Source organism: Drosophila yakuba, chromosome 2L (genome assembly GCF_016746365.2).
Source record: "Drosophila yakuba strain Tai18E2 chromosome 2L, Prin_Dyak_Tai18E2_2.1, whole genome shotgun sequence".
Classification (NCBI taxonomy): Eukaryota; Metazoa; Arthropoda; class Insecta; order Diptera; family Drosophilidae; genus Drosophila; species Drosophila yakuba.
Window position 1 is genome coordinate 2,727,243 of NC_052527.2, and position 18,951 is coordinate 2,746,193.

General features: G+C 43.2%; 1 protein-coding gene across 2 annotated transcripts in view; it reads left to right on the forward strand.

Annotated features, from left to right (window-relative positions):
* Window positions 1–3,475: 3,475 nt before the first annotated feature.
* LOC6526603 (protein O-mannosyl-transferase TMTC1) overlaps window positions 3,476–18,951 on the forward strand; it is a 44,346-nt gene continuing 28,870 nt past the window's right edge. The window contains exons 1-2 of one of the 2 annotated variants that reach the window (XM_015197942.3): window positions 3,476–3,835; window positions 9,651–9,956. In XM_015197942.3, coding sequence (XP_015053428.1) covers window positions 9,925–9,956 — 32 coding nt within the window. In that variant the 5' untranslated portion in view covers window positions 3,476–3,835; window positions 9,651–9,924. The remainder of the gene's footprint in view (window positions 3,836–9,650; window positions 9,957–18,951) is intronic. The other variant, XM_015197943.3, reaches the window with a different exon arrangement.

The window sequence follows — 18,951 nt, forward strand, 5'->3', positions numbered from 1 at the left end:
ATTTGTGGCTATATCTGCTTGAATTTTCAGAATGGTAATTGGGCTGTACTCCTGGGCAAACTTAGTTGTGTTTGAGCTTCATAAAAGGTGGCTTTTTGTTGCTAAACCTACTACCCTGATTAACAATGATATGTTTATACTTACAACAATTAATATTATATGTCAAAATAGCTAAGAGTTTTAACACTTACTTCAAAGTAACTTTTATACCCACAAGTCACTCCCATATGCAATCACAATCATTTCGCAGACTAATGTTCTTTTGCAACTCCAATCCCAGATGAAGAATTTAATCAAGAGCGGGGACACATGTACAAGTATAAATGTACTACACATGGCCCATAAGTCAGGCCTAATAAAATTCCACTCTGCCAAATTCGAACGACAAAAGTAATCTCCCAACTCGGGCAGGACCGCAAGGAAAAGGCGCAAAGTAGTGGGTGGTTTGGTTGGTTACTTCGTTTTTGGGGTGAAAAAGTGCGTCACTTAAAACTTTTGCACTCACTTGACCAGAAACTTTTATTTTCCGTTAGCAAATTTCCCACGGGTAAGCAGGCGAAGTAACAAAATGTATATCTACTGCCGGGCATCTTGGCGAACCAAAACTTTTTTCGTGTCCACAAATTGAAAATATTTCACAGTCATATTTAATTTTGGGCCAGCACCTCCTGCGTTGCGAGAATCTCAGAGGTAATCAAAGATGTTGCGATGTTTGCTAGGTCCGATCGGGTATATGCACTTAATTACTGGGTATGCGGGGTATGCTCGAGCACCGGCAAGTGATACGGCTTAAGTTCCAACCTTGTTTACCCGTCATGGGGCCCATAAAAATGGAAAAGTCTACACGGACAAAGGAGTATAATGAGCGCATGGGAGAAGGGAAGTGGGGGGGGCGGAGGGCAGGTGGAAAACGGAGGAAAAACTAAATAAATAATTCAGTATAAAATGTCAGGAGCAGTGGGAGCGTTGGCCAGGACAACGACGGAAGTCGTCGCCTTTCTCAGTTGCAGTCAAGGAAGCAATTGTATTGTCTGACTGCTGTTTTCCACTTTAGTTTGCCACGCCCCCATCGGAGACGCCGCCCATTCACCTAGCCACCATCCACCCACTGGTAACTTGTTGACGTTGATAGTCGTACGTGCCGAAGGTGAATGGCATCTGTGGACGCGAAATTGAATTCGTGCCTGGCAGTTCCCGTTCCCATTCCCATTCCCGATCCCGATCCGCCAACTGGATTGAGTCGCACTGGGATTGGGATACAGGGAAACTGGGGAAAAGTGGGAAAAAGTGGGAAAAAGTGGGGAAAACTGGGATACTGGGATGGCTAGGATGTGTCAGGTGGCTTTACCTGCTGACTTCAATATTTTGTCGCATTACGTTGACAATTTAGATGTTTGTCTCGCGCATTCTCGCAGGATTCAATTTGGAGCAAATGCAGCCCGCCAGCCAGCCGGGGAAATCTGCAAAGTTGCCAGTAAGCCGGTAAGGGAAGCATGGATCCGGGCATGGTCCCTGCCCTCCACATGGGAAGGACGGGATCTGGGATTCCAAACCCAATCCAGATGCGAATGCGAATGCGAATGCTTACATAAAAATCAGTTGGCTATGTCCTGGCTCAGTCGTTCATTAGAGTTGTAATGTCCCTTCTAGCCATCAAATCTTTGCCACAACAATGGGATTTTATAGTTTAGTAAGTGGTCGCCGGGCAACGAATACTGAATGACCTGTAAGTTGCCCCTTTTTAAGGGTTATCTCTCTATTCCATATGATTTATTAACATATTTGTTGTAACTACACTCAATAGTGTTACATAACAACAAATCAGTTATAACCTTTGCGTCTTAGCAATATCATATCATTTCCTTTCTTTCTTTTGACCTCGGTCAAAATGGAAATCCAGATTTCAATTTACGTTTTTAGCTGGCAAATACTCCGCACAAACCAGTATAAAAATTGCCCCAATTTCTCTCGCTCTAAAACTGTCACCTTCTGGGGATGAGGGTCCTTCAATCCTCCTCCGACCACTTGCCGCAATGCCCGAGATTGTAATGTGACTGTCGCTGGCAGCCACCCACCGAACTCCACCCACTAGATGGCAAAAACCACCCACCATCCATAGAACCACCCAGCAGCCTGGCTGGCATTTCATTGTTGTGCTTTTCCTTTCCCATTTTATTTATATAATGTGTCTCGAATGTGTGTCTGCGGGTGTGTGAGAGTTTTTCTATCAAAGCGCAGGAAACACGTGCGGGTAAAACATTTTTCAAGCTTTTAGCGCTGCATACAAATCAACCCCGAAAAAACAAAACAAAAAAAATCCCATTCACAATAATTTGTTGAACTTCATAAGAGCCAGCGCTTTTGGGTTAGTCGGATCGGATGAGTTGGGTGGTTTAGGTGGTTGGGTGGTTTTGGGTGGTTTTGGGTGGTTGGGTGGTTTGGGTGGTTTGGGTGGTTTGGGTGGGTGGTTCAGTTTGCCAGCCAGCTGTTGCATTATGTAAAGCCCAAGTGTAATAGATCCTGAGGGAAAATTGAAAACGCAAATGCCAGGCGAACAGCACTGTGAACGACTGACGACTGTCGGCATCTGAAATGGTAGTTTCGCTTTGCAGTTTTAATTTTTTTTTGCCTCTCTAATTGGGTTTCATATAATTTGAGGCACTTACTTATCAAACTTCATTTCCGTCTTCCTCGGCGCTGTGAGCTGCATATGCGAGTGTGCCCATTAAAATGCCACAAATGCAAATTAATTTAATTGAATCCAATTTGGCATTCGCATTATCTTTTTCATTGTTCCCCCCAACTTTACAATTGCAATTTTACGTGGGAATGGAGATTATGTGGGCTGCATTAACCGCACGCTGGGAACTGCTAGTTCGTAATCCAGATTTATAAATTTATGCCAATGTGCGGTCTTAAAACGTATAAACCTTTATGCAAGTCTATAAGCTTATTAGAAAGCTTGGCGAAACTTCGCTGAAAAGTGCTTAATTTGCAATTTAAAGGTATTTTTAATATGCTCAGTTGCTGTACTTATGCCATAATAAGGGTGCTCTTATATATAAATATAAACAAATTATTCTAACACTTACTATTCATATATATTTTTTTGTTGAAATCCTTTTTATATATGTACACATAAGGAATAGTTTTCAAAACTAACATGGCATTAGCAGTAGTCGTGTAACTTGTTAACAGTATTATAGCAAGCGGGGACTTGCTGTTATGACAGCGGATAATAACTGGCATTGAAAAGCAGCATTAACATAACATTTCACAGTTTCTAAGAGAGAGAGCAAATGTTAAAGTTGCTTACTCAACGCTGCACATTAACAGCGGATAAGCGCGCGTCTGCGCAGTGCGTTATCAAAGTCACCACAGCCGAACGCACGAACGGCACTCCAGCGAGTCGTACACGGAAAAGAATACTTAACATACAGAGTGTAGTACAAGGGGAGCTGTACAGAGAGCTCACTCGCTGCTGGTGAGTTTAGTCTGCGTGCTGCACTCGAATCGCGTGGTGGACGTGACGTCGCTCGTTCGGTTAACAGTTATCGGTTTTCGCCGGCTTGCTGCCCAGAAATCACGAGTTTACGAATTTACGAGTGTTCGCGTTCGTGGGGGTGGCGATTTTCCGCCCGCTGTGGAAAACAGCCTATGCCAATGCCGCTGTGTGCGGAACATGCTGCAACATAAATTAAGTCGCATCAAATCCGCACAAGATGCAAGCCACTAAAGTGAAAATATTGCCATAATTCGCCTCGTTTTCCCCGCCTCAATTTATGCAACTTTTGCCGCAATTTCAAGTTCGAAACGGAAAGTTAATGAGCTGAAGGTAAGGCCAGTTGCACATGGAAACCAATACGATTGGCAGCTAAAAACATAATTCAATTATAGCAGTTGTGTGCATAAATATCCCAATTTATTGCCTGCTTTTCCTGGAAAGCCCAACATATTTCACACAGTCCATAAGCCAAATTCAAAGTTAAAGCTCGCTGACTTTCTGCGGAATTTAAAGTCCTGGAGAGAGTTTAATTTATGGCACAGCACATAGGTGCATACATATATGGAATGCCATTGGATATGCGCATCATAAACAACGTCCAGCAGCGGAACAGACAGCATATTAAAAATGTGACTATAACCTTGGCTTCCAAACACCAGCCAAGTGGGTGGTGTGCCTCCACTTCCGCCGCCACAACTTCCACTCCCGAATCCTGGAAACCGCATCAAGGCCACAGCCACCACGGGCATTGCAATACCCCAGCCAGTGGTGCCCTGAGTTCAGAACTCGGCTTAAATTCGGCTATTAAACTAGTTCCTTAATTGTTGGGAGCAGTTAGCAATGGGTTTTCTGCACAAGTTATAGCATATCATAGGTTATTTTAAATATGTCATAATAAATTGGTAAAGGTAAATGTACATTTTTTCTTATAAACTGACAGCTCTTTGCACAAATGAGCACCAAATCTGGTTAGTCAACTTTTTAGTTCGGCGTGAAAACAGCGGAGACAGCACCTCTGACGCAGGACCTCCTCCTTGGCAGTCTTGCTGTTTGTTATTTGTTATTTTTACTGTACACATGACAATAACGCCGGCGGCTGGCACTGCACCGCCTGCATCTGCAGCTTCTCTAGGATCCCCAGCATCCCCAGCTTCCCCGCACTGTAATGCATCCGTGGAGCGGGCAGCCCATCTGAATCCTTTCCAGCTCGGCCAGCTAGGGGCTTGTGCAATAGTTTCAAGTGGCCGGGCAACTTTTTCCATTATGAATGGTGCGGTTGCGCTTTTTTCCATCCATTATTTACGAGTTTTGAGTGCAAACTTGTTTCGCCAGCAAACAAGTGGCGGCCAGAGGATTAGAACACTCGCTCGACCGCTTTGCAGTGGGAGTGGTAGTGGGATTGGGATTGGGAGTGGGCTTTCCAAAGGGAAGTACTGGGAGTACTGGCACTAAGTGCTAAAGTTTCTGCCATAAGCCAAAGACAAAGCCACGCCTCATTTCGAAAAGGGCCAGCCGGATATTGTTTGAATCCCAGAACCGATTTGATGCCCCTCAATTACGTGGCTTGCCATATTCATAGAACACTTAATGTGGAAAACCTTAGCATTCCGTACCCATTTTTATGGTATATAGCATCTTTGTTAGTTGCGAATGATTTCCACAGTCTAAATAACTACCATTTCTATGTTGTTCTATATGCCATAAAGAATGGCAAAGTTTTTCGCAACCGATACAAGAGCGTGATGAACTTTTGTTTTGTTTCTGTTTCTCGTGGACTGCAATTTTGATAAAAAGTTTCGAACATGTCTGGTGGGCGATGCATTAATGCGTGTGCATAATTTTCAAAATCACTTGAGTATTTTGCGCAACAAAGTCTGAAGTTTCGCCAACTTGTTTCACGCACTTGCAGGCACTGCACCCACCCACAAACCCATACTCCGAACCACCCAACCACCTAACCACCCAACCACCCACAAAACCACCCAATATCAGAGGCTAGGCCGTCGCAATCTGCCGCCATACACAAGTTCTCTCGTGCGGAGAGAGAATGTTCTGCATTCTCTGACATTGATAAATGATTTTCCAACCACCCCTTGCCGCCGCCCCCAAAAAGTTTAACTGAAGAAAAGCCAAAACAAGCGGATGGGAAATGCTGCTTGGCAAAATGCATTCATAGCAGCAAAATTGTTGTTGCTCACTAAACCGTGAACGGAGAATTTCGCCTGCTGGAATTATCGCAGCAGCAGCCCGGCATTCTCGAGGGCCAGTGACAAGGGCCAAAATGCTAAAAAGGGCCAAAAGGCAGAGCCTGAAGAAATCATAAATAAAATATAGAAGTAGTTATGGCAGAATAGAGTAGATATATGCAGTACACACACACACAGATAGCTGGTACTTGTGCCCAATTTAATTATCCTCGGCTGCAAGAAAGAAGTGGCCTGGCCAAGAAATTTTCATTCACTTAAAACTCCGGGACGAAGTTCCGCCGAGCGAATGCAAATGAAAAACCACAACGCATGCTCAAGCCGAGTTTTCAGTTTGTGAGTTTGAGTTTTCCCCCCGCCATTTTCCGGCTTTTCCCCCGCTCAACATGTAATTAGAGTGCGAGGAGTGCGCGCGGTTGCCAAAAATGTTGTGGTCGTGGGCGCTTTGATGTATATATAAAGCGACGCATATATATATATATATATATATATATATTGCGACATATGTATATATATGTGCGAATAACTGTGGAAAATGTAAATGCAAGTTTCAACATCTGGCTGGCCGCAAAAGTTCAAGTTTGCTGCTTGTCTGCCGCCGAAGTCCTTGCTCGAGTCCTTGCTCAAGTCCTTGCGCCACCGCCTGTGTGTAAATTGGACGAATGTGTCGTTATGTCGATGTGTTGACATCCAAACTGCACGGCAAAGGACGCCCAGCAAAATAATACAAAAAAAAAAAAGTACAGAAAATGTGGCGAAAACTGCACAAACTTCGCTGCAAGTTGGCCAGAAGAGCAGCCGAGTTGGATGGTGCGGTCAAAACAGACAAAGTTCCTTTTTCAAAAAACCCCACATACTCGAGTGTGCAACAATTTCAGCCAGATGTAGCACACATATACAGATGTACTTCGAAATGAGTCCTTCTTGCGACGAGTCCTTCTGCGTAGCTGAAATTGAAAGAGTAAGCTGCTGGAATGCGCCAGAAAATGGGCGTAAATATATTGGAAATTTATATATTTTTACGCATTTTGCATTTTGGTATAAAGTTAAGTCGTTTGAAAGCATTAACCTTGTAATTACTATTATAAATAAATGCAAATTCACTAATTTCGAGCGTTACGCATTTAAATGGCTCTTCAAGTCCTGATCCTGCTGACTTATTTAAAACGGATACCAGACTCATCATTAATATCCTGCACATCGCACATAAACGCCGACGACTAGTTTATGTCCATATTGTATTGGTTATACTGTGCGGAATAAATTGCTTTTGAAATTTCTGCTTTTTGTACATAAAAAAAAAAAGAAAGGAGGGGGGAAATGAATGCTGAAACGCAGGCAGTTCGGCGATTCGCATTATTAACGCACATAAAACTCGCATATAAAGTGATTTAAATTTATTAAATATAAAACGCCACCACAACGCAACGCAGCGCATCGCAACGAAGATGTGAGCGCATAACAATTGCAATAAAATTTAACGTGCTTCGATAAAAAGAATATGAAACCGAATAAAAACAACAGCGGAGCGAAACGATCCGCTTGTGAGAAGAGAACTTCATTACTGGTTTCAATGGGATGCGGGAAAGTGCAGGAGGAAAACAAAAAGCAAAGCCAATATGATGGAAAAACCGCTCACAATGGGCTCGACGGATACGGGACCATACTTGCCCATATCCATACAGGCTTTATGCGGCAACAAGCAACAACGAACAACGAACAACCAACAACCAACAACCAAACAACCAAACAGCCAACAAATGAAGCGAATGAGTCGAGCCATCAACAAAGGAGCGCGTTAAATGTTTTATATTTAAGAGCTCGCCAAACAGCATTGCTCCACTTGTATAGAGCACTACCTCCACCTCCCCCTCCCCACCCACGTTATGAATAATTATGATTTTCAATTTAAAGAACATTTTCCCACATCACTGGCCATTTAATTGCTTTTCCTTCGATCGACTCGATACGGAAATTGACTTATCGACGTCGCAACCACAAAAATTTTTAGGGGTGCTCGCAAATTGAATTCAATTGTTGAGCCATTTTAAGCTGCTTCATAGGAATCCACTTTATAACAAATATTTCTCAGCATTTCTCTCTCGACCAGGAATAAAATAAAAAGTACATTGAATACTATGCGCAACACATTTCCACCAGTTTTAGTCTTGATAATATTTCTGGAAATCAAAAATGTGTTTTTGCCAATTGGTTTTCGCTCGTTCTAAGCATAATTTATGCGTCAGGCGGTAATGTTATTATTGCAAATCAGTGGGAATTATTATTGCACTGCCGATACACGCGTGCATATATAAATGAATATCATTCGATATCATGATTCCCCGCACTGCATGCAAATGGCATAAAAACGTGGCTAATTTCCTTGGCGCCTGCAAAAACGAATTCAATGGCAACTGTCAGCACGCCAAACCCCAAAAACCGCGCCCAAAAACTCCATTTCGCTCGAAGCTGAATAAAAACAATAAATAATAGAAAAATGCGCATAGAAATTGCCATTGAAATGGGTGCCAATGTGCGTGACACTCGCTCGACTGCTGGGCTTTCCAAGGTCTCTATAAGAAAAGCAACGCAATGGAACCGCACTTCCAAGTACCCAGGATAATAAGTACAACACAGTCTTGTATTAAGCAATTTTATATAAAAAGTGCAAATAGATTCCTTTGAATTTTCCTAGAAATGTTCTGTAAATTGTGTGGCAAAGTATCATAAGTTAGTTGGAATTGTGGAGTAAGAAGGCCAAAGAGAGCAGCTCTCTTGTCTGGTCTGCTCCTTCGGTTTCCGATTTTCGATTTTCAATTTTAAAATGAGTCCTTTGTGCTGTTGACTGCGACATTTAAATGCCACCCATCGCCATATGCGCATTTTCACACAATAGACACTTGTGTGCATATACATTTTGGCGGTTGCCATCCTGACACAACTGACATCCACGACGGCTATTGATTTACACAGGGAAACAGGAAAACGCGGGGGGTGTTAAATGCGGCTGAAATCCTTTTACTAATTAGGCAGCACATTTTCAATTACGTGCCGCAACACTGCACAATGGATGGCACTAAATATTCGCCAGCGAAAGTGGGTAACTGCGAAAAAGAGAAGTAGAGAAACGAGTTTCATACTAATGAATCGAAAACAATTGTCTGACATCAAACAAACAGCGCCATGGCATGTCAGAGATATTTAATAGCCAGCCGCAAAATAATTACCCCCCAAATAATTTACTATGAATTAGATACTACAAAGCCAAACAAAACAATGCAATACAAAACGAAACGAAACAAAAGCGGGGCAGCTTGCGCAATATAAATTAGAATTTGTTGTTTAATTGGAAATTTGATGCGAACGCAGCCCGCTTAGCCAAACGAGCAAATTGAGCTCTTCTCGACGTATTAAATTTCATCAATATGTACCCATTATACCCAGCATGAGCTTCATTATTTCTGCAAAATAAAACTTGCTCATCCTGGTTTACTTTACACCGCTGCAGGCATGCCAAGAGAGGTCCTGGCCAAAGGATCCATCCTGTTTGGCCATCAATTAGACGCTGTGCTCGTGCTGGTCAGTACAATGGTGCTATGGAAACCAACCTGTAATGGGCATCAGAATGGATAACCACCTTGTCTTGGGCTGAATTGAATTTCATTTTAGTGCAGGTGCAGCTGCATGAATGTAATGCATCGAATGGATGTGGCAGCACATGAGCAGTAAAGATAACTTGATATTTGCAATACTCCGTGGACTGTTTAATTTGCAGAGAAGTAGTGTGGCACATTTTATTAGAAATTGTTATGCAATTTAATAAATTAATTGTGCAGCTGACTGAACGCATTCGGCTTCAACGCAGCCACACATTATAAAAACACTTCTATGCATCAAAAACATAATATTTAATAAATAAATATTTCACATTTTCCTTGCAGTTTCAACGGCAAAAAAAACTCACACACACACACACACACACACACGTAACGGATCTAGCAAGGATCAACAGCGTTTTAATTAAACCACAACGAATTCACTTGATGGCAAAACATGAATTCGCAAAAAAAGCATCGGGCATCCGCATGTTGTTGCTGTTAAAATTCCTTACTTGCATAAAATATGATATTCATAAAATTTTAATACTGCCATTTGCGTTAATTAAACCATGAGCAATTCCAAACACCGGAGCCACACAAAGCCAGTCGCTTAAAAATGCACACTCCCAAGTGGCATCGTCGTGCGAGGTAAGTTCTGAAAATAAACACAATAATAATAAGAGATATGCTCCCACGTCTCTGCTCTTCTTGAAATACAATATTTTCATACAATTATGTGTGTGCTGAGGGGGTGGTAAATTTAATAGGAGCCAAGAGCTTTTCTACACATTCAAAATATTTTGACAAGTTTTTCAATAATGCAATAAAGTTGCCAACTCGATGGCCGGGGGACTGGGGGATTGGGAGACCCAAGGCGCTCCAAGGACACTCCTGATGAAATGAAAATATTGCCCACAATTTGTTAGGTCCTGGCCGAGAAAGAGGACGCAGTGGTGCTGGTCAGAAGCCGTCGTCCTGGCCATTTGCGGCTACTTGTTTATCTTTCTGCATTACTTTGCTCCTTCTGCGTTTCGCGTTTCGCGTTTTACTTTTCCCCCCGCCCAAAACAAAGATTTTTCAATAGACCAGAACGGCGGACGGGCAACGCATAAACAAATAATCAAAAAAATAACACAGCGACCCTGGCAACGACCTTTGGGCCACTCATTTGTCAAGGCGGTGGTTGGAGTGTAGTGGAGTGGAGTGGAGTCCAGGACACAGGAAGGAAGCCAAGCACCCGCGGCCCCAGGCATTCAACTTGCTCCCTGGCAACCAAGACATATGGCCGCGCTCTGAGCAAATCGCAGCACTCCCGTTGGCCAAAAACAAATTAAAGCCCCACTTTAAGGCCAAGCCAACAAATCAAGTCCTCTGGCCAACTCAGTCGAACTGAAAACCAGGTACAGGACACCACCGCAACGCAAAAACGAGACGCTGGAGACAATCTTTTTACAGGACTTACCTGACCGGCATAAGTAATCAGAGTAGAGCCAATCGAACTCTAAACTGTCGTCCGAAAACGATTTGGACACAATACTCGAAAATGGGCATCACAGGGCAAGGACACAAGGCCATCAATCTCGAAATCAGATTCACTGAAGAAAATATTTGCATTCAAATGAAATCTTTACAGATTGCTGCTTGGATCAGTGTAAACATTTAATAGTTAGTGTAAGGAAATCTTATTTTAAGAAGCTAATTTAAGTTTAACTTCAGAAGCATTTTACAACTCATAATCATATCTTTTCGCAATGAACCCATAAACTGCCCCAAAAGGTAAGCTATAAATTGTGGAAGCAAATTAAAGTTTAAGAGTTTCGGGGGAACTTGAGCAATTTCCTGACCTGAGACCTCCTCGGCTAGCCGACAATGAAATCGATTAAGCTGTGCATGTCCATGTACACATCCACATCCACATCGATGTTCACGTCCTTGTCGATGTCCTCAAACATTTGCAGGAGCAACTCATTAAAAAGCATTAAACGCCAGGAACGGAAGTCATTGAGGCTATCAGACGGAGACACGCTTCCGTTTCTCTACTTGAACAGTTCCCTGCTTTCCTTTCCTTACCTCTCCTTTTTTTTTTTCGTCCTCCTGTTTTGTCTTCCTCTACGGCACAGATTTACGGGCCCAAAAGTGCGTAAAGAACGGGTCCGGGAAGTCGGAAGCTGGTAGCTGAAAGATGGAGGGAGTACGTCCGTCCGGCAGAGATTGTCACCGGGCCAATGGTGTTGGAGACTTCAAATGATTTATCGCCCGATAGTTGAGTTCAAAAGCGAGACGCAAAGAAGGACTCGCCCGCACAAATATTTATTTATAAAATTGTTATCCCAACCGGTCGCATCGCCTCGCTTTGCTTTGCTTTTGCTTTTGCTCTGTGTTTCAGCTCGACTCGCGTCCTGTTTCCGAGTCCTTCGATTCTTTTTTTCTCTTTTTCATCCTGGGCTTCCATGGGCTTGGTGGCCTCTGGAGCCGCGTGTCTTGCTCATTGCCAGGCATTCGCTCATTTTCAAATCGGATTTTATCAACTGAATGCCATTCTTGTGCAAATATCTTATCTCGCTGCCGCTGCCACTGCCGCTGCCGCACAGGATAATGGCAACTTTTTTGCGTTCATCTCTGCTCCTTTTTGGCTTTAGTCGCAGCTCAGCCTCGGCTTTGGATCCCCCGGCTTTTGTATGGCTTTGGAATTATTTCGAAAGCGGAAATTGATTTTCCCTTCTTATTGTGCACGGTTTTTCGTGTTTCTCTGTTGCTCTGCACAGTTTTGCTTTGCTTTCCATTGCTTAGCTGATTTCCCCCGACTCGGCGACAGTACTCGCTTTCCATATAAATAATTTGGCCAGAAGCCGGGGGTAGCAACTCCCGCCATTTGTTTAGCCATAAATGGAAACTCACTTTCTCTTTTCTCTCTTCCCACAACCCTCCCCCCGCACCTGATTTTCCCCTTGCCCCATTTGGCGCCATTAAGATGATAATGCGGTGATGATTACAAGTCCCCGAGATGGTGAATCGGTAAAAGTGGATTTTAACCCTGTGCGGATTGAACTCAACTTTGGGAAAATCCAATTGTTATTGGGAAACTTGTAAGCATCTACTTTAGCCAGAACTATACATGAAATTGAATTTATCAACACAAATTTAAATTTAAACAACAAATTCCACATACGCAGTGTGGACACAAAACGAGAAGTTGCTCATACGCAACGTTGGCTCCGGGGAAGCTAACCAAATTTGGGGAGCTAACCGAAATGCACAGCGTTTGTGGGCCAAGCTATCAGTGGTCCTGCCCTGACCTGGGCCATTCATTCTCGCACCGAGGTCGAGCCTAGTCCGAGGTCCTGCGGCACAGCCCCTTATCCTTTGGCGCGTCTTTGACATTATGAATGATCAGCATAAATTTTCCAGAGCTACCGCGCTCCAGCTGCATATTCTCCGGCAGCAAAAAAAAAATGAAAAAATATGTAAAAAAAAAGAAAAAAAAGAAAAAGAGCGGAAAATGCGGGACCAGGGACCAAACGAAGCCAGATAACTAGCGAGCAAAGTGAGGGACGGCTCAGAAATTCATTTCATTTCATTTCCTTTGTACGTGAGCAACATTTTTCATGCAATTCCCTGTAATAATTCTCAGCGTTGTCGCCTCTTCCACTTCACGCATGAATATTCAGGCGGCCAGTCCTGAAGACTGGGCTAATGAGACTTTCTATGGAATTTGAAGATTTCCTAAACCAAATTCGTATGCGAATTGGTTCATTCACGGCCATGTTTTTGGCCAACAAACTTGCACAATGGTACCCAAATAAGGGTCGAGAGAAATGGAAAACTAAATTCGGTTTACATAATATAGCTCATAAAATATTTTTCGCACATTCATTGTCCCTTGAACCCCAAAAAACTAGGCCACACTCCACTGCTGCTCAAACACAATATTCGGGCATAAACAATAAAGTAAAACGACAATGGAGACGACGACGAACTTGAGGGCCAAATAACTTGAAACTTGAATATTTACATATGAAACGAAACCATCCACGCGACACAGGCACACACACACACACACAGCCAGGAAAAGTGTGTTAAATTCTGGAGGAGATGGGGATGGAGTTGGGGAACTGGCATCTGGGGTCGGGTCTCGAGAGTTCGAGTTCGAGACTAAACAGCACTAAATTAATTCTGCACAATTTGCATTAAAATATGCAAATAAAAAAGGCAGCAAAAAGGGGGGAAACCACCGTTTAAGGCCTGCTCCGCCAACTATAAAGGGATCCATCCATATACCCTGTACCATACCATACCATACAGTCGGTCCCAAAAGTAAGCGTTAAGCATATGTGTGCTCCACTTGAGCCTTCCTTCCACGGCAGACAATGGCGGCGGTTTTTTTTGGGGGAGTTTGCCTTTTAAATTTCGAATGAACCGTTTACGGCTTTAATGCGGCTTTTGGCTTTCTTTTCGGCTGGCGCTCGAGTGTTTCGATTATGAAAGTGCCACCCACATCCTCCACATCATTGCATGCGGTGCAGCAGGATGTGCCACTGGAGGAAGTATAGGAGAAGGTGGAGGAGGAGGAGCAGAGGGATAGCCAAGGAGCACGGTCACATGTCTGACTGGCTCGTCCGGAATATTACACCCGGAGCAGCTCGTTGCAAATTTGATTGTTCTTGGAGAGCGCGTGCCCCGTTGTTGCCGCCAGGAAAACGGGCTCCAAGGAATGGGCATCCCATCTGGAGATGGAAGATGGAGAGATGGGTGATGGGAGGTGGGAAAAGGGCCCCGGGCGTCGGCATCCAATGAAGCATGAAACTTTAGCACACTTGCAACAGTTTCCCATTTTTTCCTACTCCTTTTCCACCAGCTTTTCCTCTTCCTATTTCTTTCTTCAATTCTTTTTTCCTTCTTTCTTTTTTTTTTAGAAAATATGTTAGCTGCGACTTTGGTAATCTGCAGTGGGTGTTGCATGTTCGTATGTATATCCACACATCCAGTGAGCAAAATAAATATTAGTGGGGGAAAAATGCGTGCACAGCGAAGTGCAAGATGTTTAAGCAACAGCACAGTATATATATTGCTATTCCAAAAGCACTTGAAAGTGCCTTTAAAGCAGGATCAAGAATTAAACCAAATGTCAAGGTTAAAGCTGCAACTAATAGTTGCTTAAAAAGGTGCCAGAGCACTGTCAAATTCTAATACACTTGTTGGAGTAACCAATACCTGTAGTCCTTCGACTTCTGCAGTTAATTGCAGTTTCACTAACATATAGTACATACAAATATATGTGCACATTCCCTAACTCACAGGCAGTTCATGATTAATTTCAGCACGGACATGTCAATATACTCGCACCTTATTGCTACTCCTGCGAACTCGCATTGCAATGGTTCATCCTTGGCTGCAGGATATCATATACATATGTGCATGGCTACATATCCACACATACTCGCATATATATCTATCTATATGTATATGTATCTATGGGAAAGTTGCAAAGCCACAAGCCAAACGGGTATTATTGCTAACCCGCTGCACACCGATGGATGCATCAAGTGCATGTATTTTTCCCATTCGGATGTTTCCCATCTGCGAACGTGTGCCAATCGATTTTTAATAAAAACTGCAAACGAAATCTGTAAGCATATTGTTTGGCTATAAAATTAAAAACCAACAAGCGCTCTTGCGAATGTGAATGTGTGTGTGTGTGGAATGGCGAGTTTAGCGAAAGTTGTTTAAAAAGAAGCACACTGAGACAATTTCTAAGCAACTTCATTTTAGCCAAATGATAAATTTGTATGAACTACTCACTAAAATGCCAGAATCATTGGAACAAACACTTTTTTTAGGCAAGTGTAACTTAATATTCCCACTATTTCCAATTGCTAAGGTTTTTTTTCTCAGTGCCGGCGTTAGAGGGAAAAGCAGTTGTATTAGTACCCATTTACGGTTACATTTCCCAGCAGTGGATTTTTAGATTTCCATTTGCGATTTCGCTGCCCGTTGCCCATTGCCGGATTCGTTGTTATTCTTCCGGAGCTAAACAATTTTCGCAAATGAACGGATTTTTTCCATTGTTCTCGCCTTCCGTTCTGGTCGTCTGGCAAATAAAAACACGATTTTAGTTAATTACCGCTGCTGAACAGCACAAGATGATGATGGACAGACATCGTCTGCCTTTTCTCCTCTTTTGAAAATCCCAGCTGCAACAAAATAGAACCAAAACCCCCTGCAAAAAAATAGAGAGAAACTAAAGAGCTCGACGAACAATAAGAGCAACAATGCAGTCAATTGGCTCAAAATGAGTTTTTATGGGATTTGCATACGCTGAATAGAAGAATAAATGTAAACAGCACGAAAATTGCCTGCAGTCTGCCGCATTTTCGCTCAAACTCCAAAAATTCCGCACCTTCTTTTGAGGGCTTTTCCTGGTTTTTCCAGCTTTTCCCGCCGCTCTGGCTTAAAAAACTTTGAATTTGCATAATTTTAATTTTTATGATACGCGCCGGTTTTTCTTAATTGTTTCTCGTTAAGAGAGTTAAGCCACTGCGGCAGTTAATAAAAACAGAACATATTTAATGCGCGCAATTACTTTGCATACGTTACGGCGCAGGACGCAGGACGAGGGACGCAGGACTTCCGAGGACTCCGAGCTCCTGAGCTTGCGCCTAAAACACTCCACACTCTGCACTCCGCACAGATTTGTGGACTTCGAGTGTGCGTCGGCTCTTTTTACGGCCACGGAGCTGAGCTGCTTGTCCGGCTCTTTACATAATAAAAGCGTAAACACGTTTTCACCATCGCCGGACTGCAGGACTCCAGGACTCCAGGACTCCGGGACACCAAGGACTTGAGCTCGGACACAGGACCTCCATTACAATGGCGCCAGCAGCAGTAGAAGAAGAAAGGAAAGCCGCCACTTACGCGTGCCTGGGGCGAATAAAATTGGCTTTTTGTTTGGGCAGTTTTATGAATTGCTTCAATGCTCATTTACCGGTCGGCCTAATGGGTGCATTGCCACAACGCCCAACCAAATCCAGCCAAACAAACACCCACCAGGTCGTAATGCTAGTTCTCTGCGGTAAGAGATCCATAAAGTGCACAAGTTTTGGTACTTTTATGGTCGGGTGTCGGCCAGAATGCGGATTGAAGTGCTCATTATTCTCCGCCTTCAGCGGGCAGAAAAAGTTACTAAGTTTAACTAAAATATGGGTGTATTTCAGCTACAGCCACACACTACTTATATGAAAAGCACTATGGCTGGCCAAAAAGAATTCAAAATAGCCAGCTTTAAATGTTTGATCGAAATAACTTAGCGTTTTCCTTGAAGGATATACGTTTCCCTTTGCATTCAAGGAACTTTTGCAACATTTCAAAAACTTTGGCAAGCGTCACTCATTAACGCCCCAGTCACTCCACTTGCAAATCAATTATCTGATGTGCCAAAAAAGTTGAGCAAGTATCAAAAACTCGTTGATTCACTGGCTCAAACAACAAGGCAACTCCTTCTATGGCCACAAAAAGTACTCGAGTGCATATCATACGTAGAAAGGAGCTCAACAATAAACTGGGTTAGGAATGCCAGACTCGACCGACACGATTTCAATTTGCTTAGTTGATAAATGCCAAAAATTAATTCAGCTGGCTGGCAGCACACAAAATGCCTTACTCTTTTAGTTCTGGTTCTACTTCTGGCTTGTAAAGAAACACGCTGGAAAATATTTTCACTTTTTTTTCTAGCTGCGACTGCGACTGCGACTGCGACTGCGAAAGAAAGTTGCCTTTTCTTGTGGCTGTGTCAGGCACAAAGTTGCACCGACTTGGCACCCACTTTCCACCTGCCTCGTTCGCAGATGTACTAAATAGTTTCTCACGTGACTTTCAACCATAAAAAATGGCTTTATTGCTGCACACGTATTCATTAATGGCAGCAATGAACTCACATGTGAACCCTGCGGCAGTTTGGGGCTTCTCCCCACCAAATGCTATATGGCATGGTATCCAAACACATTGCAGCCCATCTCCATGCACCCACTACTACTACTTGTTGTTGTTCTTGGCTGGAAAAAGGTTGCAAGTCGTCTGCACCGGAAGTGCATATTAATTGTGAAAATTTGTGCGGATATTTCCTCGAAAAATAGCTGCCCTGCATTCAGCTTTTCTTTTTCAGCCAGCCAAGTGCATGACATGCGCCAAAAATATGGCATTAGCTGCAATTCTTGGTAACTTTTCTTGAAATGTGAGCTCTGGAAATGCACAGAAAGCCAGAAATAGTCGATAAGTACTCACTTTACTAATATATTGTTGATAAGTAGCTAGGTACTATGGTGTGGTTTTAAGGAAGCCATAAAGTAAAAACATATTTTATGCACCTGTACAAAGGATAAAACGTTTCTCAAATTTGATATAACTGATCTGTTATTTAAAAAAAAAAAGGTTATATAAACTCGCAATCAATCAATCAAATAATTCACTGAATTCCATGCAAGCCTAAACATTTCACTGCCATTTGCATAGTTTCCTTCTGCCGAGTATAGGGAAATAAATAAATTTCCATAATGAGCGAAAAATGTCTGGCTGTAAAACACTGAATTTTTTCATTGATTTCGTCGAATTGCACACCACCTTGCCCGATTCTTATATTTTATCCTGGCCGCCGTTTCATTTCAATTATTGCCGTGTTTCGAATAATTCAATGCAGCGAGTGCCTTCGTCCCTGTCATCCGATTGTAATTACGTAATAAGGCAGGGAATGCTTTAAAGCCGCTTAACGTTAACAATCGTCCTGGGCACACAAACACATACAACTGAAGAAAAAGGCGGCTAAAGTCCTGTTCCTGTCGTCCTGGGCGAAATAACATGTTATTGCACTTTTCTTTCAACTGAATGCAGTGCAGTGCGCCCGACATGGGAAACACACGACAATGGCAAGGCGCTGATAAAAGTCGCAGTGTTTGCGGTTGCTCCTTCATCCTGCAGCCCGACCATGTCCTTTGCCAGGACAGGCCACCAATCCACCACCCACTGGATGGGCAGTTGGGTCAGAAAGGGTGGACTGTCGTCGGGCGGAGATGCATTTTCAAACCACAAAAATAATTAAAAACTTTACGCCCTGTCCCCGGGCAGCAGCTCTCGCATTTAATCCTGTCAGACAGTCCTGGACACCAGGACATGGGGACAACAGGACATCGGGACAACAGGACATTGGGACACCAGGACTTCAGGACTTGCGCTCGCGTCGTGTCAGAGTTCAAGCGATAAAAATCAAAGGAGGCAAAGTCTTGGCCTTAAAGCGGCGCGCAGCGGTTAATGAAATTGTCTGGACCATAGTGGGTCGATAGTGGGCGGTCCTTATGGCCACGCCCCCGATGCAAAGTCACCTTTTGTCTCCGCCACATTCCTGGTTTGCATTTTTATCCTTGCCTTCACCTTGCCGCAGAAGTGCAAAAGCCAAACGGTTTACGCACCATCGCCTTCGACTTGTCAAAGGCAGAAAAAAACAGAAAAAAAGCTGAAAAAAAGAGAAAGTTGCTGTTTGTGAGTGTCCTTCCTTTCATGCGGCTTCTGTTTTTCCGCCGGCCCCGTTAACCCACTTATTACCTGGCAAACTGATTGAGCCTAAATTAAAGGAGACTGAAAAATTATAAAGAAAATT